General features: G+C 42.7%; 1 protein-coding gene across 1 annotated transcript in view; it reads left to right on the forward strand.

Annotated features, from left to right (window-relative positions):
• The first annotated feature begins 1523 nt into the window (after positions 1-1523).
• LOC108801844 (properdin-like) overlaps positions 1524-26221 on the forward strand; it is a 31215-nt gene continuing 6517 nt past the window's right edge. The window contains exons 1-7 of the mRNA XM_018573759.1: positions 1524-1686; positions 12878-13028; positions 14338-14492; positions 16298-16468; positions 18439-18636; positions 21625-21798; positions 23062-23253. Of these exons, the coding sequence (XP_018429261.1) occupies positions 1620-1686; positions 12878-13028; positions 14338-14492; positions 16298-16468; positions 18439-18636; positions 21625-21798; positions 23062-23253 (1108 nt within the window). The 5' untranslated portion in view covers positions 1524-1619. The remainder of the gene's footprint in view (positions 1687-12877; positions 13029-14337; positions 14493-16297; positions 16469-18438; positions 18637-21624; positions 21799-23061; positions 23254-26221) is intronic.

Here is a 26221-nt window from a genome sequence, read left to right on the forward strand (position 1 = left end):
CAGTACACCATCTCTGTTTGATCTCCTCCTCGGAATGCAGGAAGTGATGTGTATTACATCACTTCCGCATTCCTCTGTCACTCTCCGGTACAGAAACCGGGGAGAAGCTGGTGAAGCAGATCTGTGCTTCATCAGCTTCTCTGAGGGTCCCTAGATGACATTAGGGGTCTTAAAGACCCCTGATGTCTCCATAAAGAGGACCTGCCACCTGCAAATTGGCTACCACATAGGGAGCTTGTTTGCTCCCTATGTGATAGCAATAAAGTTAAGTGGAAAAAAAAAGGTTTAAAAAAATGAAAGTTACAAAAAATATAAAAAAATTAAAAGTCACATATCAAAGCAATAAAAAAATAAAAAAAATTAAAGCCCCCCTCCCCCACATGCACACGCAAACATGCGTCGAGTCCGCCTACACGCGAAAACGGCGATTACATCCATTGCGCCGCACATGTTACATATCGCTGCGAACGTCGCAGTGAGAGCAATAATTCTAGGGCTATTAATCACTGATAACACTAAACTGTTGAGCGGTAAAAGCTTTTAAAGAGTCGGCTATGGTCGATTTTGGGTATGGTAGTTTTTTGCAATTTAGCGGGTGCGTGCAATTTTAAAGCTTGACATGTTTGGTGTTTATTTACCCGACGTGACCCCGTCTTTTATATTTTACCAAAAAATTGGCTAATAATAAATGTTTTTATAGGGGTGTGGAAATTAACGATTAATCCGTCGATTAATCGTTAATTTCTTTCATCGATCAAAATAATTTTGATCGATCAAAGTACTCACCTCTCCGACGGCTTCCGGGTCTTCCGTCGGAGATCCGAGGTGAGACCCCCCTCTGTATGTGCGTTATAATTAATCGAAATTAGTCGATTAATCGATTTTAAAAAAATTTGATGAATCGAACAGGAAAATTTTAATCATGACCAGCCCTAGTTTTTTAACATAACGTAGGGAGATCCGTTTTTTTCAAAATTTTCTGTACTTTTTGCATTATATAGTTTAAAAAAAACAACCCGTAGTGGTGATACCACCAAAAGAAAGCTCTATCTGTCCCTAAAAAATGGTATAACATTAATTTCAGTACAGCGTTGCATGACAGAATAAATGTCAGTCAAAGTGCTGCAGCGCTGAATACTGAAAAATGGTCTGCACAGGAAGGTGGTATAAACACCCCGGTCAGCAAGTGGTTAAATAACAAATAAATACATTTTTTAAATGCTAGAACTAGGTGGATCCTTGTCTTTATTCAACCTTACCTACTATGTTACTATGTTTTCTTGGTCTTGCTTTGGCTGATGGCAATCTCTTTTTCTGTAGAAGGCTTTTGTCTTTCTGCCTGCGGGGGACCATGAAAGAACACCTCAAAGCTTGTATGCTAAGCTTTCACAATGACCTGATGTTTGTCAAACACTTCCCTGTGTTGCCTCATTGCAAGAAATATCATCCTTCCCTTTTTTTCTCCAGTGGGAGGGTCTGCAGGGGATAAGAGCATGTACAGTGTGGGGGATGACAAAGTTTATAGACTGGAGCTGGTGAAACACAGAGAGAAGTTCTGCAGACAGATAAGAAGACCAGGTTACTAATTCTGTGCCTTCTTTTTTCAAAAAGCACATTCAATGGCCCCACGGTCACTGTTTCTACTGGTCACAGCTAGGTTACTGGTCATCCTTCAGTCTGCTGCAGGTCAGTAATATTGCATTTGACTCTGTTAGAGAATTTAAGTGGGGCTAATTCACACGACTTCTGGGCACTGTTTATTTTGACACCAAATTTCATTTTTGTCTTAGTCTTAGTCTTTTGCCAAAAATGTATTTTTATTTTTAGTCGCATTTTAGTCATCAGATTCATATTTTTTTAGTCTAGTTTTAGTCAATGAAATTCAAGTCGATTTTAGTCAACTAAAATCTAATAGGTTTATTGGTTCACATCTCCCTACTACAGGAAGTGCTCAGGGAACCAAAAGCCAAATGCACTAGTCTGGGAAATAATTTTCGTTCCCAGAATTTTTTGTTCATCGATGAAAATGCGGCGCATTTTCAACATCGTTTTCGTCCCGTTAACTGCTCTAGTATTTCGTTTTCATTTAGTTTTCGTCACGGAAAAATATCCAAATGATGAAAAAAACTAAAAAATGTTTCCATGGAAGCATTTAATGCATGCCATTTTATTTTCGTGCGATCCAGCCACTTGCAGTGGGCCACTATGTAGTTTAACTTTCCATGCTACATTTGCACAACCAATAGACGCATACAGTATATACAGGAGTTTCAATGCATTGTAGGTTCATTTTGGATGCATTTACAGCTGTACTGAAATGTCCCCCCCCCCAACAAGAAAATATAGGAACCCAATAAAACATCAAGATTCATTATTACGTTTCACTAAGTGCAAAAAAAAAATCCTGGCTGTATGAATTAGCATATAATAATTAAGGCGGTGTGTTGGAGCGAGGCAAACATAGAGAAAAGGTTTTTAGAAGTTTTGGCGCCAACCAATTACTTTTATAATATGCCTTTTGAATTACTACAATTTTCTAAAACTGGCAACAACAGCCTTCTTTGAATGGGGAAGGCATTCCCCAAAAATATAATTTTCTGCTTATGTGATTGGCTCACAGCTATTCCTAGATGTTTTTCTGTTATTACAACCCTGACACCATTCGTGCAACTATAGGGAAGGCCCTCACACTCAACATTTAGGAGATAGGAAGTGGCTGCTGGAATAAGGAAATTAGTAGATATCACTGTATGTGGTAAAATGGCGGCATACATTGCTAAAATCCAATGTATGGTGTTTCACTGGGTGGAAATTTGCAATCTGCTAGCTTGTACCAAACCAGTAACAGGGTGCACAAGAAATGGGATGTGACAGGGATAATGCTTTAATTATTAGAACATTTAGGGGATTGTTGTATAGTAGTGAAGCATCGCTTGTGTCAATCAATAAAAGTGGGATCCCATACACGCAAGAACCTCCAATCTGGGACAGAGCTTGAACTTCCCAAATAATCTCCAGGGGGTCCAAAAAGACCCCGGTATCAGTTCAATGAGCAGATTGGTTTACTCAAGCCTTATAGACTTTAGATTGGATAATAAAAGGGTGTACAGCAAGCTTTTCAAAGAATTTGCAGAGCTTTTAGCAAACTTTTGGTTTGAAGTCTATAAGAAGCCCCTTAACTCCAGTTTGCAGATGTTAAACACATATCTTAAGGGGTCTCTTCTCCTTTTGGCACCGTGGCTGTCTGTGGGGGTCCCAGCGGTGTCGGAGTTGTTGCTTGCCCCTCCCTCTTCAGCACAGGTGAGTTTGGCAGGGGGTTTGGTTGCTGGTAGGTTTTCGGCTGGGCAGGCTGCTGTTTTGTGACGGTTTCTCAACCTGCTGCAGCTGCATCATCAGTGGCAATAGCAGGAGTTGAGAAGGAGGCTCATCTGTGCGTTTGGCAGATGTGGCTAGGGCTAAGTGTGAGGTGTATGTTTGCTTTGAGGGCCCATTGGGGGCCCACCTCAAGCCTAAGGTGAAGGAGATGGTTTGGAAAGGGGACTACGTGGAGCTCTTTTCATTACTGCCGCTGGAAAAGTTTAACTTGGATTGGGTGAAGCCAGACGAGAGCAAGAAGAAGGAGGAGGAGTAGTGTAGGTATCGATTGATGTAGCATACTTTTAGTAATTGGGTACAGGCGTTTGCTATGTTAGCGAGTGTTGTTGGCGAACGGGTGCTGGAGCATTGTTCGGCTTTGTTTTGTTATCTGGACATTATTAGTGAGGTACATCAGGTTTACAGTGGGGTAGCGTGGCTTTGTTATAAAGAGCAATTTCACCAACGTAAAGCCAATCGGCCTGAGCGTTGGTGGGATCATAATGATATCAGTTTATGGATGTGGTTGATGACGTTGTCCCGAGCGGGTGGGTTGTTCGAGTGAGTCCCGGGCATCTTTGGGGGGGTGGCGTGTGCGTCTCCGCAGCGCTGATTCGGCAGTCGGTAAGTACGGGCACTTGGACGGCGTACTCGTCGGCTTGGTCGGGGGGGGTGGGTTTGGGGGGGGGGGGGGGGGGGCAGTGGTGCCTCTACCTCTGCACAACCGGCCCTTAAGAAGAAGGGGTTGTGCTGGCAGTTTAATGAAGGGTCGTGTCGGTTCAGGGGGTCCTGCCATTTTAAACATAAGTGTTCGGGATGTGGAGGTTCCCACCCTCAGTCCCCAGAGTTTCAAAGGACCTAAAGGACATCACAGGGATGCTGCTGGTAAGAGGGACGACTCCGGTGAGGGTGGAATGGATGTGTCCATTCTTAAGTAGATACCCTGCTCGGAGGGCTGCGGGGCTCTTGGAGGAGGGGTTTACAGACAGATTTCTTATTCCTTGCTTAGCGTTCCTCGGGTGGCGGAAAATTTGCGACGGGCTCTTCATCATCCTTCGGTGGTTTGCGACAAGCTTCTCAGCCTTGGGCCGTATGGTTGGTCCTTTTTTCTTTCCCACCTTTTCCGGATTTGGTGGTGTCGCCTTTAGGTGTGGTCCCCAAGAAGAACCCTGGGAAGTTTTGTTTGATTCCCCATCTCTCCTACCCTCTGTGAGTGAATGCAGCTCTTGACCCTCAGGTTTACGCGGTGACATATGCATCCTTTGATGCGGCCATCTCTTGGGTTCGTTAGAAAGGTCGGGGGGGCCTTGTTGGCTAATTCGGACGTGGAGGCCGCTTTTCGCTTATTGCCCGTTCATCCGCTGAGTTTTCATCTGTTGGGTTGTCACTGGATGGTGTTTTTTTTCTTGGATCATTGCCTGCTTAAGGGCTGCTCTATTTCGTGCGCTTACTTTGAAACCTTCAGTACTTTTCTGGAATGGGTGGTCCAGGAGGTCACTGGAGTTGAGTCCATTATTCACTATTTGGATGACTTTTTGTGTGTAGGGCCACCAGCGTCCAGGGTTTGTAGGTTGCTTCTGGCCACTTTGCAGCACGTGGCGGAACGCTTTGGGGTTCCTATGGCGGCTAACAAGACTGAGGGGACGTCTATGGAGCTAAATTTTTGGGGATCCCGATTGACCTGTGGAGGGGATGGAGTGTCGGTTACTGCAGGACAAGCTGGTGGCCCTGCGGGCTGCATTGGCGGATGCCAGCCGCTGGCGGAAGATTCGGCTGCAGGACCTTCAGTCGTTGTTGGGTAAGTTGAACTTTGCGAGTTGTATCATTCCGATGGTTTGGGTGTTTTGCCGGTGGCTATCGGGAGCGACTTCGGGTGTGCGATCTCTGGGGGTTGCCAGATCATACTAAAAAGTTTTTAGTGTGCCAGGCGGTAAAGGGCTATTGTAAGCGATGTATGCGTTTGGATTCCAGGCCCCCGGTGTCCTTTTCTCAGTTGCTTTTGATCCAGGACCAGTTAGCGTTGACATGTGTGTCACAGTACAAGGTGGTTTTGTTCCGGGCAGCTTTCTTGGTGGCCTTTTTTGGGGCTTTGCGGATTAGTGAGGTTGTGGGCCAAGCTCAAGGCAGGGGTGGTGGTTTGCAGATGGGTGATGTGGCCTTGGATGGTGGGTCCATGAGCCTGCTTATATGCAGGTCAAGAACGGACCAGAAGGGAAGAGGTTGAGGGTTGTGTTGTCTCGCAGTGAGGATGTGTGGTTGTGCCAGGTGAGTGCCGTAGAGGAGTTTGTGGCGCTGTGTCCGTGTGTATGTGGGGAGGTCTTTGTTGGTACATGCGGATGGGTCTGCGTTGTTTTGGTTCCAGTTTGTGGTGGTTTTTCGTAAATGTCTGACGGCTTTGGGGTTTGATGCGGCCCCCGTATTCTTCCCATTCTTTTCGGATAGGAGCTGCTATGGAGGCTGCTAGGTGCGGTTTGGGTGAGCTGACTTCTGTTTGGCCAACAACAGTTTGGCTTCTGCTGCTGCATGACCCTGTGAATGATTTGTCAACCAGCATTTTGCAAAGTTCTGGTCTGAACCTCTCCAACCCCCTTAGCAATGTCCAGACTGTGTGCTTCATCCTGACACTACACAGGCACCAATGCTACTCTTGCCTTGTTACTCCAAGGGGTATTGGACAAGACTTGTAAGAATAACCCTCTTCTCAACTCATCCTCCATCAAATATTTCACAGACAGCCAGTACTCTTATTAGGATATGTATTTAACATTTCTAAACTGGAGCTGAATGGTCCTCTAAAGGCTCCAAGCAAGCTTCTTGAATGTTTTTATGTAATTGCTTGCTGTACACACAGTTCTTACATAAGCTGGAGTTCCTCTGGAAGTTCGAGGCCTTAGTGGATCGGAGATCCATGACAAACATTTACCTACTGCAAAATGGCCCATTCCAGGTCAAATTCTCAGGCACATCAATCCACTCACAACTAATTTGGGGATTGCATAAAGAGGATCCAAAGCACATTCAGGACAACATTACTTTAAAGAAACATTAGAAGGCATTTTACTGCTACCTACTGCACAGCTCTCAACTGTCCCTAATTTGAGCAACTGCTTCCTCCTCTTTCCGGTCTGATGTTTAGACCTCTATAAAAAAATTACTATTTTACTACCAAAACTGGTATTCAGCGCTGAACCTGTTATCCAGCCTCTGAATTATTGCATTATTGATGAAAGGTGTCCCTCTGTCCCATCTCAGGATTTCATAGGATAACACTCACCTCTTACTACATAATTGACTTTACTCTTTGCAGTTATGGATGGAAGGAAAGTTTTGTGTTTTAAAGGCAAAAAGCAAAGTTTATAATTCAGTAGAGTGTAGCAGCCAATCAGAAAATATATTTTTATTTGCTGACTACACCACCGAATATGGTTCCTACCAAGCGACACCTGTGCAATGTAGCAGATAGATAATTGAACTATACAATAATATACAATAATATATAACAAAAAAATATTAATTACAAAACTACCACTCCACCATTACTCCATAAAAAACACAAGACAAGGCAATCCTAAAACACACCTAATTAAAAATCTTAACTACAGGAACCCAGGGCATGCAGTTATTCAAGTTATTGGTGCACCCACATAAGAAGTATCAAGGAACTATGCTTCCAAGACCAGTAGTATAACTGGTGCACCAAAAGTCCTTATATAATTGGATTGCTTGTGATAATCTGCTTGTGTACGAATGCCACTAAATTAAAGTGCACATTGATCCAATGCATGTGCACTTCCTTTCCACAATCATCAGTAATATATAACTTTAATATTCAATGTTCAAAGAGGATACTCATACCATATACGGTAAATCTTTAATCCATACGAATGAGACTTCAGCCACAAAATTAGTCCACTCTATACTCACATACATAGTCCTCATAAGGATTTCATACTTGTATAGGGACACATCAAAAATGTGCAATGTATTTGTATATAAATGCGCATAAAATGGCTTGGGTTCAGCCGTAGCGCATATAATTGCCAATGTTAATAATAATGTATGTTCACATAGGCTAAGCAAAATGCGTATTAGTAGGCGTGTGAGTCCACTCTCCTGCTGCATGGGTTCCTGTGGTTAGATTTTTTAGTTGAGTGTGTTTTAAGATTGTCTGTCTTGTGTTTTGTATAGAGTAATAGTGGCGGTTTTTTAATTAATACATTTTTAATATATATTTGTATATATTATTGTATAGTTCAATGGTTTGTCTGCTACATTGCCCATGTAACACAGTTGTTGCTTAGTGGGAATCATATTCTACAGTGTTATGATTATACATGGTGCAGCAGGTTATTGTATATGAAATATACTGTATATTATTGGCTTGGCTAGCTCAGGTTCTCTGTTTACTTTGTAATTTGCTGACTGCTCTAAACTAATGAGAAGTGAGATTGGATTGAATGGTATATTTTACTATAGAAGAATACTGCTGTGCAGTGTCAATAAACATATTAATCAGTTGACATCCGCGGTGTTAAACCCCCTTCCCATCCAGGCCATTTTTCAGTATTCAGCGCTGCGGTACTTTGACTGACATTTATTCCGTCATGCAGCGATGAATATGACATTGTAGTGGAGCAGCACAGCCTTGGACTTGTGTTGCTTTACACATACTTGTTGAATGCTGATAAGGAACTTGGCCAATGTCCCCTTTTGACACAAAAAAACAATTCTTCCTAACTGTGTTGCAATCTTTGTCATTGGACTCTGATCTGAGCAATGTGAGGTTTTTTTTGTGACACTTGCTACAGCAATAAATTCTTAATAGGATTTTGATCCATCTACCAATAGGCATTTAGAAATGGCGCACACTAAAGCAAAAAAATGGTTTAAATCATTTGAGGTCATGGAGTATAATGCACAATAAAAAAAATGTAGCCCTGTAACTTTGCATTGTAAGTCACGGTTCACACTTGTGGGATCTTCCATAGGAATGAACGTTACGGTGTTTTAATAGAAAAATGCTTTTAAAAACCCCCCGCAGCAAATGAAAAATGAAGTCCCCGTTCACACCTTTGAATGAAGGTGCGCCAAATGTTACTTGTGGGGTTCCATTAACAAGTAATGTTGATGACATCCCGCAAGTAACGTTTGGCACACAAAATGCAGAACACAGCTGTCAAAATGCGTGGGCAAAAAACATGGTACACTTGCAGCAGAATTTGCATGAGAATTTGCATGACAAAAGTCATGTGTGGGCAGCCCATTGAAATTAATGGGCTGATGCGCAACAATGGTGGCAAGAATGTGCACGACGGACATTCCTGGAACGCCAAGGTGTGAACAGGGCTTCAGGGTCAATGACCACTAACTGTAATTTAATTATCATATTCATATATCCGGCTCCTGGTCACATGACCAAAAGCCTGCATGTATTTGTAGAGTAAGTATTAGTATTACAGTTATTACATTTATTTATTGACATGTATTATCGAAGGATACAACCTAAAATGCTAAAGAGGCCATATGACTTTAAGTAGCGATACATTATGGGTGCCAGTGCCAGAAGCGCTTTTATCTCCTTTGGCTTAAAACGTTGCTGCTATCAGCTCCCCAGGACATCAGGCTACCATGGCATTAGGTCATGTGACCAGAAAGTGGTGCATGGTTTACAACAAGCACATATGTTTATGTTGGTTCTAATATCCCTGCACATCCTTTAAAAATAAATGCTGCCAATGCTGGCTTTTCCATCTGAAAATACTAATTTAAGGGCTTCCGTACTTTCTCAGACACTGACCTTCAATAGATCAGACGTTCAGACCTCACTCTGATTTCTCCAGTCTACATGATTGTTACAGATAGTAGTTGAAGCTAGAGTCAGCCAGGCAGCTAGCATTTACAGCAGTGTTTTTGGTAGTATGTGTCCCCACTGGAGAAATTTGCAACCACTTCCTATCCTTTTGGGCAGTGAGAGTAAATCTATTCAGTGTAAAAGCCTGACATGAATTGTATCCCTTTCTCACTTTGCCCAAAAATGTCAAAAGTGTGAAAAATGTTTTGGCCAGCCCCGTTGGGTTGGTCATTCTGAAGCCAAGCAAAGTAATCTTCCTTTTCCTGCTTTATTATCTGTCTGTGGCACTTGTAGTAGCCCTGGCAGGTGGGAGGAGCTGGGAACTCACATGCAGAGTCCTCCAGATCTATAAGAAGCCACTGCTTTAAGGTGAACTCTGGAAATGCAAATATTGTCTTTATACAAGAGACATGAGTATACTTACTTGAATCTTGGTGAGCTTTGTGTATTTCTTCCAGATCTGTGCAGTAACTTTACCATGGGCAGGTGCTTCCTGTAATAAGGACTGGTCACTGCTGCTCTCTTTCCTTATGCAGGGCAACTGGTCTTGTATCCGCCCCCTTCTGTAGTTTACTACAGGCAGCCTGTAGTGGGTGGGACCTGCTGGGGCCCTCCCATAGCTGTGCTCTCTGCATGGCCAATATACAGCACAGTGATGATCCCGCTGCAACTTTTACAATGTATTTTTGGGGTTTGCAAAGGCATTTTGTGCAGACAAAGTGGATGTATATCCTTACTGGCGATTGATAAAATACTGTATATCCAAAGAAATGTTTTTCTGCCTGGAGTTTAGAGTTAATGCAATCTGCCCTCCTTCATCCAGTATAGTAATACCAGTTCTGAATGGAATAACCATAAAAAATGGTCAGTTGGAGTGATTTTGCATAACAACCCTAACGAGTAAACAAAGGCTGCATTATGTGAAAGTGAGCGTTTAGGGCTAGGTTACCTCGCAAGCACGCTCACTGCCAAATAGTTGCAAAATCTTTTCACTGTTGTATAAGGAAGTTTTTACCAGTGATCTAAGGCAGGTCAGCTTATCCCACAGGAAACACAGTTTATTATTATTACTGCACTACTATCATTTTATCAGGTAAGTCCACTTAGAACCGAAATTTCAGCCATCAGCGGACATTAGTGGGTTAAATTGACTCCCTGGCTGTTGTATGGGAACTTCAGTGCTAAGATCTGCCCAAAGACATTCCCAGCTCCGCCCCCCTCTCCACTAAGGCTATTATAAGGGAGTCTCACCCCCCAACTACACCCTCTGTAATGTCAATGAATAAATCCAATAAAAAGTGTGAAAGCCTCTCCTAATAGCTGTGGTGAGTGGGCTAATGATGGCAACAATCAAGACTTTCATATTCTGAGTGAGAATATTGGATACCTCAAGAGGCTGCACAGGCATATGGAAATAAGGAACGCTGTATGCAAAAGAAGGTTTAGTGCCTTAATTTACGACATCAAATTTGAAGAAAAGGTGGTGCTATGCTTTTGAATGGAAACTATAATGATTTCTGCAATGACACATCAAGGGAACCTACAGTGGGTGTGCTTGGGAATTCCTTTCCAATGTAAGCAGGGGTTCCCAGATTACCAACCATGGAAATGGGGTGGACGGGTGCACTATAGCAATGGCAGGAAGAAAAATTGAATTACTAAGATAATAGGCTGCGTTCCTCTATGCATCTCTAGGGTGGGTATACCTTTGAAGGCAAAGCTTTTTTCAGTTCTTGGTTAAGAGAAGAAGTGCTGTTTGTTATTGCTTTGTATATTTATGCTCCACTTCCTCTATGCAGGATCTCCAGGTTTCACCTTGAGTGTGTAACTCTGCTTTTGTTGAGAAAAAAATAAAAACAGTCCCCTCTGAGTGACCAAGGTACATTGCAAGGACTTTAACCCCTTAAGGACAAAGGCCTTTTTTTCATTTTTTGTTTACCTGTTATAATCCACATTTTAGGCCTGAAAATTACTTAAAACCCCCTAACATTATATATTTTCTGAAAGCCAAGACCCTATAGAATAAAAGGGCGGCAGTAGCAAATCTTTATGTTTCAGGACAATAGCGCAACTTATTATCAAACCCAAACATGTAGTGAAAAATGCACTTAAGTTACATTTAGTGCCCCAAAACACTATATAAAATCTTTTTTGTAATACAATATAAAAGATGAGGTTACAACGAGTAAATGGATACCCAACATGCCCAGGTTAAAAATTGTGTGCGTCCGTGAAACTGCGCAAATCTTCAGTACCGCACAAAGTCTATACACGACCCTTTAAAAGTCCCTACAGGTCATCAGTTTAGATATACACATAATTATTGGCCCTAGAATTATTGCCCTCACTCTGGCATGTGTGGCGATACCCAACATGTGTAGCGCAATCGTCGTTTTTGTACATAGAGGAAACAAAAAATATGAGAATATATCTATATATACATACAGTATATATACACATACATACATAGGTGCGGGTGTGCCTGTAGGAGTGGCAGTGCTGGTGGAGGGAGGGAGCGGTGCTGCCCAGCCTGGCCCAGTAATAATATTATTGTTTCCCGTCCTATCCAATCTGCCACTGGCCTTGCCGGCAGCGCCCGGGGCACATGCCCCTCCCTAGCTACAGCACTGACCCCAACGACCCCGTGCTTCCCCTTTCCCCACACTGAGCCACTATTACCTGGCTTCTGCCCACTTTTTCTATGTCCCGCAGCCTGCTCAGTCCGGGTACTGATAAGATGCCCCTCCTCCTGCAGAGCCCGCACTGTACTGAGAGCCGCGCATTCCTTGTGACAGCCGCTACTTGAGTCAGTGAGAGGCAGACCTGGAGCCTCCGTGATGCTTCAATGATGGCCCAGCCTGCACGGCATCAGAGGAGCCCGGGGACCACCAAAATGTTCTCGTAGACCACCAGTGATCCACGGACCACCAGTTGGCGACTACTGATCTAATAGACCTATAAAAACTATATTTCAGAGAAGTAAAATTTATTTTTCAACTGAATACATTCCAACCTAGGGGACTAAATGTAGATTTGGATCTGCATTTATTCCTGTAGGTTTTGTCTAATTGGATAAAGGGTTAATGGGATGTGTTAAAATTTCACAAATGAAGAGTGGACTGTGATGACATTCATCCTGATGTGCTTAATGCAAGACAAGAGAAGAAGTGTGGGAAACATATGGGTTAAATTGTAACAGACTATCAATTTACTTCCAGTGTTTAAAGATAAAATGAGAAAAACATGTGTATGTTTGTATATTATTATTGGGCTTGAGAAATTGTTGCACTTTTGTATCATATTTTTTTTTTTTTTATTGTGATATACACTACAGTTGATAAAAACCTTACTTACATGTGTCATTATGGCATGAGAAAATGTGTGATAGTTGTCCTGTAACAGTTTGTAAGCAATACCTTTGGGGTTATTTAATAGACCACTAAGTAATCCAGATTTATTAATTTACTGTATATAGCACAGACAATGTTATGCATCACTTTTCATACTGTACATTCACATCAGTCCCTGCCCTAGAGGAGTTTACAAACTTCATTCAATGAGCCTTCATCTTTGGCTGACCTTACTCCAGCAAGCTGGTTTCTTTGGTTTATTGCACATTGTAAGTGATTATTGTACTATTGAATGAGGCACATGTGTTTTTCTGTTTGGTAGGGTCAGATGATGTCCTGTGCTATACCGAGGTTAACGAAGTGACCGGTGAATGTGAGGATTTGCTCGGAGATGGTGTGTCTGAACTGGATTGCTGTCTGAATGTTAAATACGGCTTTAAGCGGGATGCTCAGTCGCCATGCCAAGCCTGCCGGTAAGTGGAGTGAAAGACAAAAGTTGTCTAAAAACTCTAGCTGCCCAACACTCTTCAAATCAGCAGGGCTCAGCCAAAATTCCAGCAGTGTGTGGCCTGATGGCACCACTCCGTTCAACAAAAGTTTTTTTTTTTAAGGCTGCAGTCATTGTTCGTGCATTCTGACTGCTCCCCATCCATGTTGTTGAACAAGGGCTGAACGATAGAAAACATAGAGGGGTCTACTTATAAGTCTTCTACTCAGCCATATGCTGGGTGAAAGCCATTGGCACAGCATTCCCACAACTAGATGGGGCTGAGGAGCAGAGGAATTTTCTTTGCTCCTCAGCTCCTTCTAGTGGTGGGAATGTGAATGGCATTCATCCAGCTTATAGCTAGATAGAAGACTTATAAATGGACCCAGAAGTGTATGTTTTCCCACTGCCTCTCTCTGGTATCATGGTCTGATAAACCACGTTTTCTTTTATATCATGTGGATGGCTGTGTGCATGTGTGTTGCTTACCTGGGAAAGAAATGGCACCAGGATGCACTATGGTAAGAAGGCAAGCCAGCGGAGGCAGTGTAATGCTTTGGGCAATGTTCTGCTGGGAAACCTTGGGTCCTGCCATTCATGTGGATGTTACTTTGACATGTACCACCTACCTAAATATTATTGCTGACCAAGTACATCCCTTCATGGAAACAGTATTCCCTGATGGCAGTGGCCTCTTTCAGTAGGATATTGCAACACTGCAAAAATGGTTCAAGAATGGTTTGAGGAACACGACAAGTTTGAGGTATTAACTTGGCCTCCAAATTCTCCAGATCTAAATCCAATCGAGCATCTGTGGGATATGATGGAAAAACAAGTCAGATCCATGGAGGCCCCATCTTGTAATTTACAGGATTTAAAGGATCTGCTGCTGATGGCTTGGTGCCAGATACCACAGCATACCTTCAGATGTCTATTGGAGTCCATGCCTTGAAGGATCAGGGCTGTTTTGCCAGCAAAAGGGGGTACTACTCAATATTAGATGGGTGGTCATAATGCTATGGCTGATCTGTGTATACATACCACTGAAAAAGTGAGATTTTTCAATGTTTGTTCAATCTTCCCTGGGTCTAATAACACTGGTCATGTCACTGGCTCCAGAAATTAAAAAAATATGTGCAGAAAAGGGTCTGACTAGCTTATAGTAACCTAAAATGTTTGTGTAGCCGATAATGATCAAGCAGATGTTACCTGATTAGCCTCTTAGCCTTTTTATTTGTTTATGGATGATCCACATTGTGCCAACCGCATGTTTATAATATGACTGTCTCTCCCAGTCCAGCAGAGTGGTCCTTGTGGGGTGAATGGAGCCCATGTACTGTTTCCTGTCTGGAAGGGGTTCATCAGAGAACGAGGATCTGCGTAGGTCAGGGCGATTGTGAAGGGCACAAGTTGGAGGTCCGTGTCTGCTCGCTGCGTGACTGCTGTCCTCGTGAGTATGACCAAATAAAGACTGCAGGCGCAACATAAGTGCAGATGAGTTCATTGCATTCAACTTGTTAGTAGAACGACTATTTTTAGTTCTGGATAACGTGAGGAAGAGTACATCTGGCACTATATAATCTGACAATCTGTGCAATCTCTGAACAATCTTCTTCACTAGCCAATCGGGCAGACCCTTCCACTACACGATTGATGGTAGATCTAAAGAAGATTGTACAATCAGATTGCATGGTGTATGGTCAGCTTTAGAATCTCAGTCAGGCTTTACGGCTTATTGCGTCCTCCTTGGGAGATTCATCCTCACTTCTTGTCCTGGTGGCTACTGTCATCGGGACAGGAAGGGAAAGAAAATCTTCCCAAAGGGGCACAAACAGCATTATAAAATTGGCAGAGGTTTTAAACCTTCTCCACTCTGCACAAAACAAACAAAAAAATGTGTGGCTGGAGTTGGGCTTTGAAAAAAAACCTACAGACTACTCAGATAACAACCCCCAAATCTCATGGTAAACATGCCCTGATAAAACTCATGAATGATGATATACCTATCCTGCAGACGCTGGTTACTAGACCAATAATAAAGGGGTTTGGGGGCTTACTATCAGAAACACTTGGCCAAACGTTGACTCTGCCTGAACAGCATGGATATATGATGGATGCCCCACTGGCAAGGGTTACAGTGAACCTGTGCACAGACTATAGACTTTAAAGTATTTATATATCCTTAACAATCAGTGCAAGATCTTTAAAACAAGTCACCCCTGGCCTCTCTAGCTGCTTGTGCTGTGAAGCAATTCATTCTCAAATATCACACAAAAGATTCTAAAGGCCGTTTCAGTTGTTTGTAGCAGCTTAAGCTGGCAATTCACCTATCATTTTTTCTTGTTCAGCCCCACGGGCTGAACAAGGAGAACACTGGATTCCCCCATCCACCCTAACATCCTGAATGGATTAGCCCCCCATCAGGCTATTGTATTTTGATAGCAAGGGGTGTGACACTGTCTAACTACCCCAACAGTGACTGCAGCTGGTTGATCGAGAACTTTCAGACTGGCTCCCTCAACAAAAGTCAGTTGAAAAATTGAATTTGTTCAAACAGAGGTGTGCCAACAGGGCAACACACTGCTTGATTTTTGGCCACGTCCTGCTGATATTCAAGCAGTGTATGGCCAGCTTTAGGAACATCTGCTATTTATTTATATTGGACAGTTGGCAGTCTGCCAAGTTTTTCTTGCACTAGAAAGTAAAAGGTAAGGAAGCTGTAATTTTAGTTTTTAATCTATTGTGAACTTTGAAGATGAGTTTCTCCACAATGCCTATAGTTACATCGGTGAATGAGGGCTTGCTTTAAAGTGCCTTTACTTGCTTGTGCAGAATATATTACTTTAATGTGAAAAGTATGGGCACAGGTTCACTCACAGGTAATTGTAAGAGATGTATTCAGCTCTCCACTCATGGACTCCTCTGCACAACGGACTCACATCTTGTTCACTTTGCTGCCGGTAATAACGAAAAACAGATTCCAAGGAAATGGCAATAAGGAAGAGGCATTGCAGTCCTTTGAGAAAATAATACAGAAAAAATATAAGATTACCTGCAACTTGTTCATTTTGTGTTTAGACTAGTTGACTCCAAGGATTTCATGCTACAAAAAAAAACATACTCCTTACTGATTTCTGAAATGACACTGACACCGCTTGCGCTTACAAATTGTGCATTCAGGATGTCACAGGCCCTTTATAATCTCATCTCTGTTTCACTAACATTTTGGTATGATGGAATATTGTTAACTGACAGGAAATGGAGGCTGGTCAGAATGGAGCTCATGGTCTGCCTGCTCCGTGACCTGTGAAAAAGGACAGAGGAAACGCGACCGGCAATGCAACAATCCTTCTCCATTGTGCGGAGGGTCATGTCGCGGTAATGCTGAAGAGGTTGAAAAGTGTGACACTTTACAAATCTGCCCAAGTAAGTAACTTTAGTCTTTTATTACACTTTGCTGTGTACGCTTTTGTATAACTTTCACATGTTCCCAATCCAAGACTGTTATTGTAGTTTTATGGCCTCATATGTCTCTTTGGGATTCGACAGGTGAGATATCACCAGCAGAAGAAGTTCCCCTCAAATGATTTTATAAAAACAAATGACGGACTTGTAATAGTATACGAACAGATGAGGAGCCACAGTCCACTCTGGAAACAGGGGGAGGAAGCCTGCAGGGTTGCATTGTAAAATAAGTAATAAACTCTGCACTATCCAGAGAATTCCAATACTTCAGACTTTATTGAAATTCACAGCAGATCCAGTATAACAATGAATAAAACAATGAATAAAAGTGTATAAAGCAACAAATGTCAGCACTGCGCACCCCCAACCAACTACAACCTCTCACATGTTTCACCCGTAGGCTTATTCATAGACGTTTATGAATAAGCCTACAGGTGAAACATGTGAGAGGTTGTAGCTGGTTGGGGGTGTGCAGTGCAAACTTTCACATGTTTCACCCGTAGACTTATTCATAGAGGCCTATAATAAGTTTATTACTTATTTTACAATGCAACCCTGCAGGCTTCCTCCCCCTGTTTCCAGAGTGGACTGTGGCTCCTCATCTTCAGTGGTATCACCTGGCTTCACACCGACATGTGCAATGCAGGACCAGCAGCCACTGTTCCTTAGACATAGAGTAAAGCAATCAATATACCAGTAATGCACTTTCTGTCCTATGATGAAACCACTCACTCAACATTCTGTATCATCACAGCATAAACAGTGCTGGTCTGTTCGTATACTACTACATTCCAAGGTGCAGACGCACCTATTGGACCAAGCACCTGGGGAGTCCTGATGGTGGCTAAGGAATTGGAGCGGAGAGATTTCCTTTGGCTCTACAAATGACGGACTTGGTTTATTCTACATCATATATTAAAAAAATGTATTAAAAAAAAATCATAAAAGTCAGTGTTCCAGCTAGGAGTCAGTGACATCTTGTTACAACTTGTCGTGGGAGGACAGAGAATCCCATTACGATCTGTAACTGATACAAAATGACGGTGGGCCACTATTTTTCAAAATAGCGCCTGTTACCTAACTAGAAACTAGAGATATCAGTGTGGCACGTGTGACTTTTGGGCTGCCGTTGCTAACTTCTGAATATGCTGTCTGCCTTGCTCTCATGCTGATTCTCTGGCATCAATAGCTCCTGAGGCACTGACTCAGAACAAGTATACAGCCGGTAAAGCTAGAGCTCCAGATCCCTATATTTGTTCTAGACCAATGACTTGTATTAAAGCCAGAGGATTTAACAAGACACTTAGGCAAGCAGCCTTTTTTTCAGGATGAGGTGGGCAAGAGCAGCCTTACACACTGGTAAAGTCTAAAACGCTTACAGTGTATGCTTGGGGTCCTTGTCTGTAAAGTAAGCTTCTCATAGATACAATTAAGAACCTCTCTGTGTGTGAGCTTGCTGATGATGGGACTCAGCTCTCAAGAAGCCTGTAAAGAACATCAGTCTTCAGTATGAACAGACGATATGACCTGACATCTTGCTCCCAACTATCTGTCTGGGTCCTGTGTCTCTGATATCTGCAATGGCAATTTCCATATATTGCTTTAGCTAGAGACAATATAATACTTGTGGTGTCAGTGTTGCCGTCCTCTTGTGGATTCTCAATAGAAATATATGGAGAGTGCAATGTAGACAGTGGAACAGGCTCTGAGCTCAGTCAAGGTACCAGAGGTGGTGCAGGTAGATATCCTCACTGGGGTCAAGGACAACAGTAACAACGTATCCAGGGTCAGACCTGATGTACTTCACTCAGTAAAGAACGTCTGTGTTTGACTTACCAAAAAGGTATACTTTAAATAGATGATGAAAATAATAATAATAAAGAGTAATAATGGCTTTAGGATCTTTTATTACATTGTTTTTCTTTTACCAGCTCATGGCCAATGGGGTGACTGGGGAGGCTGGGGCCAGTGCTCCGCCACTTGCACAGTAGAAGGTTCTGGAAGATTCCCAACCCAGTCCCGTTTTCGACAGTGTGACAACCCATCTCCATCAAACTTCCCCCAAGGAAATCCATGCCCAGGGAGTAATCGTGACTTCACAGATTGCACCACCCTTCCCTTCTGTCCAGGTGAGCAACTAACTACTAGTGTCATAACACTCATGTTTTTTACAGGGCTCCGGGGTTCTCAAGACCATGTCGTGGAGGTGTGCATGACCCCAAAGCAAACTGTGCCTGAATTCTATAATTGCCATGAATCATGCTCCTTTATCATCCTCATTGTTGCCCTTTGCACGTCTGTATTGAGGGTGGGCAAAGTAATGATGGCGTTGATTAAAGAAATCATCTCATTTGTGGTTTGATCACTTTGTTCTGAATATTGTAATACCTTCTTCTAAAAAGGAAATTGACACTGTGAACCTGGTACACTGGCAGCTGGTAGCAGTTCACTTGAGGGCTATAAAAGGATACGGCAAACTACCCAACTCCTCACTTTCTGAACTCTAGACAGAGTGAAGAACTAATTGGGATTACCTATTTTTATTAACTGACAGTTTGGCATAATGTAATGACATCAATAATGTAATTACAACAGCATAATTATGTAATTTATAAAATAAGGAGATGCAGTCTTTCTTACCAGGCATTACTGTATGTAATTATATGCAAACGGACCTCAAATAAAAAAGGAATCCCCTTTGGCTAATTCACTTTCACGTTTTATGGGTACAGCCAAGCACCTGTAAAACTCTACCATCCAAGTCAGATTGCAGCCAGAACGGATTGATTCCCTACACCTCTAGTGGCTTTGTCATGTGACCAGTGATGTCCCTTCTAATGGCAAGGGACAGCTGGGAAGTCAAGACAGGAAGGAACATGCTGAAATGTTGAGCAAATGGCATTATACTATTAACTGCATCACCTGTAAGGTGAAATAATGTAGCAACCCTCTTTTAGCAATCGCATTTTGATAAATATGGCATAATATAACCACATAAGTACTACAGTTGCCTAACTGTTTTCATTGCAGCAGGCCAGGGAAAGAACCTCTGCCAGGTCTTAATTGCAGTCTGGGGAAACCTCTTATATAAAATATATTTTGCTTTAACCTTTTTAATATTGGCCTTTTATGAATAGGATGTAGCCGTGGCTGGCGGTCTCTTTAATTCAGAACCGCTCAGGTATTTTGGCAGCCTGTGTCTCTCTCCCTCGCCGCTATTGGACAGTGTGGCAAGGGGAGCATAAAAAATAAAATGTTTGCATTGTCAGTTGGGACCTTTTAACCACCACCCACTGGACCCGGAGGAGAGCAGACTGCTCAGGGGACCGGCGTGCAGGAGAAGAGGGCTAAACAGGGACTGTTCATTTGGGAGGGCCTGGGACCTTTGATGGGCAGGCAGAGACTGTGAACCTGCAAGCTGAGCAGAAGGGACAGTCTGCCAGGAGTGTGGAGAGCTGCAGTGCACTGTACAGACAGGGGCAGGGAGCTGCCAAGAGGCCCCAGGAGTAACAAACTGCGTGCTAAATGCTGCAGTGGAACCCAGGGATATATAAAGAGAGCTTGGGGAAGGAGCAACACAGAGGCTGCTGTTGTGCTGTCAGAAGATTACAGGCACCACGGCTGGCAGACTGTGCTTTAACCCTCCACTAGCAAGTGGCATAGTTCGGACCCTTCGAGTTAAGGTTAAGGCATATACAGTAGTTAACCTTTTTCTGTACCAGGTTATTACAGTTGTTTTTTTCTCGAATTGTTGCTGAGCATAGGCGTGCGCAGGGTGGTTTGCCTGGACACACCCTAATCCCCTGAGCGCAACAGCAAAACCACAACAGCAGGCGCCATTTTGTTATCACTGTGCCAGTGATGAGATCACAAAGATCTCTCTGTGACCGGCTCAATGATACAAAGTGCACTTGCCACTTACATTCCTCACATAACACCCACGATCTTGGGCCTGGGAAAGCTGCGTGGTAGCATGTAGACTGTGCCCCTGCTGGAAGAGGTAAGGGACAGTTAAAGAGATGGGGATCTGGGATGCCTCAGGTCTGTGTATGTTTGTGTGTGTATATATATATATATATATATATAGGGCTTGAAAAATTTGGCGGTGTCTCACCAGTCAGTCAAAAATTTCACCAGTCAGCATGAATGCAGGATCTCTGTCGCCTCACACCTCATGTGTTCTCTGGACGTCGGAAGCCCCTTCCGTCTCCTCACGGCCACACCTCCGTTGCGCCAGGGTGACTGCTGGGTAATGCAGTCCACTGGCCGGCGGCAGCTCTCCTGCTCCTCAGTTCGCCGCGGGCGGCGTGAGAGAGTTAAAATGAATGTAAAGCTCTCGGCCGGCCGTTTAATTACAACAGCCGGTCGGGAAGGTACTCGTTTAGCACTGGCGTCCACTCGTCACAGACGAGTGGACGAGTGCATTTTTCGAGCCCTGTATATATATATATATATATATAACAGCAGGCAGGTGAAATCACCTGGGTGTATCCAGAATGGCATATATGTGTGCCCCAGGTTCAGGTTGTATGCAGATTTTTTTTCCACTAGAGGGAGTGCTGGAATGGTAGAGGTAATGAGCCCAGCTGAAGTAAGCTGGCTCATTATGGCCTCTATAAGAACTCCCAGACTGCTCAGTGATTTGCTACACACTGGAACCATGCCTGAGTAGACTGGGGAGCTTTCTAGTGACCTGTGTGGCAGTTTATTAAATAGGGTTTTACCTGGTTGGTAGTGAGGGATACTGTGTGTGTAGTAAGTGACCAAAAAGCAAGGATTAATTTTCATGTTTTGTTTGTTTTGCTCAAATTTTCTTGTAAATAGTGTAAATAAACTGCACGTGTGCTTCACCAGAAGAAATCCTTGTTTGCTGTGCCTAGGCTGCGCACACCTATGTTGCCAAGTCTGTTTGTTTATGTCCTACCGGTATTACCTTAAATCTTTTTGTGCAGGGCTTTTGTTCTGTCTTTAATAAAGCTCACTTTATGACAGAAGGAACCAGCATCTCAGTAGCTCCCTAGGGAGTCTGTACTACGGACATGTACTGTCTATTACTGTGTATTCCCATTTAACTGCTTATTCCCTTCCATCTCATGATCTGCATATTATTTCCGCAGTTGATGGACAATGGGGAGCATGGCAGAAGGAGTCAGATTGCTCAGTCACCTGTGGTGTAGGACGGGAAAGGCGGAGGAGATCTTGTGATAGTCCACCTCCTCAACATGGAGGAAAATATTGTGTTGGATCTCCTACAGGACAAACTATCTGCAATACAAAGAAGGCATGTATAAGTAAGTGAAGAGATAAAGTGGATCATAAAGAATGTTGGGAATGAGAGGCCTATAATACTAATTTATGGCGCTAAATCCTTAATATATAGCAACATAATATGTGGGATCAGAGGAGGCTTTTTAAGCCCTAAAAAAGGAAAATACACCTATGTTCCATCACACACGGTTTCATTTGGACCACATGCTAGCCCAGGTGCATTTGAATGATGCCCCTTTTGTAAAAGTTCTGCCCCTCATGTCATGTGACTAATGCTAAAATTCTAGGGTGTGCTATTGGAGGAAGTATGAGATCTGCCCTATGTTTACCTCTACTATTTAGCTATACATACCACCAAAAGATGGAAATAAAATCAAGAAAGAGTTATCGCAGTCTGGCATTTTGTTTCTGCCCCCTCTAACCCTGCTGTCATAGGCAATGGTGCATGGGTGCCAGGACTCCAAGATGAAAAAAAATTGGCCCTGCCTCCTAAGCATTTATACAGGCCTATCACTATGATGGGCAGCCACACCAGCCAATAACAGGAGTTGGAGTTGGGAGGGACAAGGCCCTCAACCTGGAAATCTGGTCAATATTTGCATACTAATATGCCTGGAGATTTGTGGGAACACTGGAGCTGACCTGATATAAAAACTAGGGATGCACAGATACTTTTCGAGTACCAGTGCAGATACTTGGCATTTTCATGAGAACTACCAGGGTTGCATCGTTTGCAGCTGGGACCTGGCTCTGGCACTCCACCGCTGTCCTGAAATCATTAGTCTGTATTGTTTTAGAAAAACTGTCACATGACAATAAACAAAAATGTATCAGTACTCGTACTTGTAAGTACTTGGCAAGTACCAGTACTCATACTCGCAAAACTGGTATCTGTGCATCCCTTTATTTATATCTATAAAAACAAAATCATACATTAAAACCGAGATGTACAAATCCCGGGAGCTCCGTGTGCTCCTTACAAATGACAGCTGCCTCCTAATTTTTGAATGTTTCTCTAGTGTAGTCTTGGAGCTCAAAAGTATCGGTACATGTACTCGTACTTGCACCGAGTACTGTACTTGGTATCTGTGCAACCCTAATAAAAACGCTTGAAATTGCTTGCCACATGATACAATGGCAGTTGAGGCAATCTGTTCAATTCAAAAAAGACCCTATCAGGATTTAAAAGATCCAGGATAAAGGTCCCTGCCTCCCTGGTGGTCCATGAATTTAACCTCCCCTCTCTTTAGCATTCAAAACTTCCATATTGCTTTCTTCCGTTTTAGTTGAGCCTGCATGGGGAAATTGGGAGGAATGGTCAATATGCAAACGTCTGACAAATGATGAGGTCAAGTGTAGACGAAAAGCAGCGCTGCAGCACCGGAAACGCATATGTGAAAATGCAGATACTGACGACCAGTTTTGTGAAGGTGAAGGCAGAGAAAGTCGAAGTTGCTATAACGTAGACGGGTGTGAATGTAAGTCTATTGATTTTACTTTTGAATTTCTGTGGAGCTGCATACTGCATGTTTTGTGTGTCTTTGCAGAAAATGTTAAAAGGTCTGTCCACCCAAAAGTGATGTTTAAAGCTGGCTATGAAAACATGCATTCGTTTTTTTTGCTTGTTTTTTGGGGTTAAATCAATGATCGATTTTGACCGTAGTGCTGAAAAAAATTGAAGGAGCAGGATGGAAATGTTTTCTCAAATGAACAAAACTATAATGGTGTATGTGATTCTCATTTGAGAAACTGAATTCATTCTAAAATGGGATGGTAAAATCAAACAAAATTTCAAATAATATTCATCAAGTCTCTGAAGCGCATCATCGAATATTTTGATGAGATTTTTCATATAAACGTTTGTGTAATAGTCTACCAGTATGACCAGCTTTAGTTACTAGTGCAGCCTAGTCGGCTGAGTCAACCTCAGATGCTTTATATGTTTTAGGTGCTCCAACACTGAGATCTTCCTGCCATAATTCTCAACTCTGTTCCTGTCCACCTAGGAGTTTTGTGTGCTTCATCTCCCCCTATTATATTCCCCAAAATACAAAATAAATACAAAATCCAACAGGGAAAGTAGTAACCCCTCATAATAATTGCACCCCCTCCCACAGAATGGTGTTCTGAACAATCTGTACTCCAATAGCTTTTTTGGAGTGGAAAGGCGAGGCTAAGGGTCTAGAAAAAAGTGGTACATGCATGAATCTATAACCAGCGTTAGGACCACACTTTGCAGAGGTGCCGTGGCGCGGCAGTGTGGCTTCTACATATTTTTGGCCAAAAGTTTTTGCAACTAAAACCTCTGATTTTAACGCATACTGTTGACAGGGCTACTTGTTTGGTTGCAGGCTGGCTGGCAGGTTGAGGCTGGGGAATTTTTGTGTTTTGTATTGTTGTAAGCCTTCCCAATGTGCTCCCTGCTATAAAGACTGGTTATAGATTCATGCATGTACCACTTTTTTCTAGTTTGACTATTTTTGGTTTGGGGGATGCACTGGGGTCCCAGCGTGCATTTTTGGTTGCTGGGCCCCCAGTGCGTCCCTGCACCTTATTAGGAGGAGTTGGCTACCTCCAGGTACACCTGCATGCAATCTATCGACTTCATTAATATGCTCACACTTGGAGACTCAGATACATAGAGTTAGGACCACACTTTGCAGAGGTGCCGTGGCGCGGCAGTGTGGCTTCTACATATTTTTGGCCAAAAGTTTGTGCAACTAAAACCTCTGATTTTAACGCATACTGTTGACAGGGCTACTTGTTTGGTTGCAGGTTGAGGCTGGGGAATTTTTGTGTTTTGTATTGAGGCTAAGGGTCACCTAATGTCACCTCCAACGTGCTATCACATAGGGGGCTTGTAAGCCCTCTTATTTGATAGTCAATTAAGTTTAAGTGAAGTTTGAAAAATTTAAATTAAATAAAATAGATGTAAAAATAAAATAAAAACATTTTAAAGTTCCCCGCCCAAGTTATGAATTGATGAGTGTGTTTGCCATTTATTTCACATATTAATGTAAACACGCCTTGGGTGCGCCTATGTACGAGTAGGTATTGCCCTACAGGCCGTAGTGTGAGCAATAATTATAGAGACAATATTCATGGATATCTCTAAACTGATGTCCTGTACAGTAATACCTTGGTTTACAAGTAACTTGGTTTGAGAGCGTTTTGCAAGACAAGCAAACATTTCTGAAAAATGTTGCCTTGATATACAAGCGATGTCTTGCAATAAGAGCAAAATTCTGCAGAAAAGCACCACCTGAATAAGGCTGTAGCAGTGCGAGCGATGAGTCTGTTTAACGACAATGCAATGTCACATTGGATAGATTCCTTGTTAAGGTTTCACGAAATGAAAAAGATTCCATTGAGTCAAGGGATAGCAGGGATTCCGTTAGTGATAGTGAAAGTCGTCCTACGCAATAATCCTCCTCTCTCTTGTCCCTCTCACACCGGCCACAAAAGGTACCGGTAATTGGTTTATTTTTCTTTATATTTTATACATTATTATATTACAGTACAGTATTGTAATCATTTTTATATGAATATTTTTGGGTTGTGGAACGAATCATCTGAATTTCCATTATTTCCTATGGGGAAATTCGCTTTGATATACAAGCGCTTTGGATTACAAGCATGCTTCCGGAACTAATTATGCTCGTAAACCAAGGTATTACTGTATGGGCTTTTATCGTGCTGCCTATGGACAATTTGGGGTACGGTATGTTTCGCCATTCTACGGCTGCACAGAATTTTTAACCTGGGCTTGTTGGGTATCTGTTGGTCACAAGCTCATCTTTTATATTTTACAAAAAATTGGGTATTATTTTGTGTTTTTAACTTGAGCGTATTTTTTACTAAAATGTTTGGTTTGATGAAAAGTTGCGCTAATACTGTGCAGCATAAAAATATACAACTGCCACCCTTTTATTCTTTGCTTTCAGAATATCTATATCTATATCTATATCTATGTATATTTAACTGTTTGGAGGTTTTAAGTAATTTTCAGTCACCTAAAATGTGGATCATAAAATGTGTGCAGAAGATGCAAAAAAATGCCCTGGCAGCAAAAGGGTTAAAGGGAAAAAACTTAGTCTTGGTTGCTGAGGGTGGCCGTACACTGCTCTATTTTTCTAGTTCAACCTGCGGGCTGAACAAAAAAAAATAGAGCAGATACTAATACGAGTGCATCTATCTAGGAATCCCCACTGTTTAAACTCTATTCTGAGATGCCGGACGAAATTCACACAGTGTATGGGCACCGTTACTTTCCATTAGAATGATCTTTAGACATCCCCTCAGACACGCCCCCTTGCGCGCGCCGCTCGGCAAGCGGGAAATGACCGATATTTAAAAACAGGCAGCGATGCCTGTTATCATACAAGCGATCTGTAGAGTCGGCGGATCAAGTGTATGGGATGCCGATCAGTACCCCCCTCCGCTGCC

This window comes from Nanorana parkeri, unplaced genomic scaffold (genome assembly GCF_000935625.1).
Source record: "Nanorana parkeri isolate BGI_ZX_2015 unplaced genomic scaffold, ASM93562v1 scaffold2524, whole genome shotgun sequence".
Classification (NCBI taxonomy): domain Eukaryota; kingdom Metazoa; phylum Chordata; class Amphibia; order Anura; family Dicroglossidae; genus Nanorana; species Nanorana parkeri.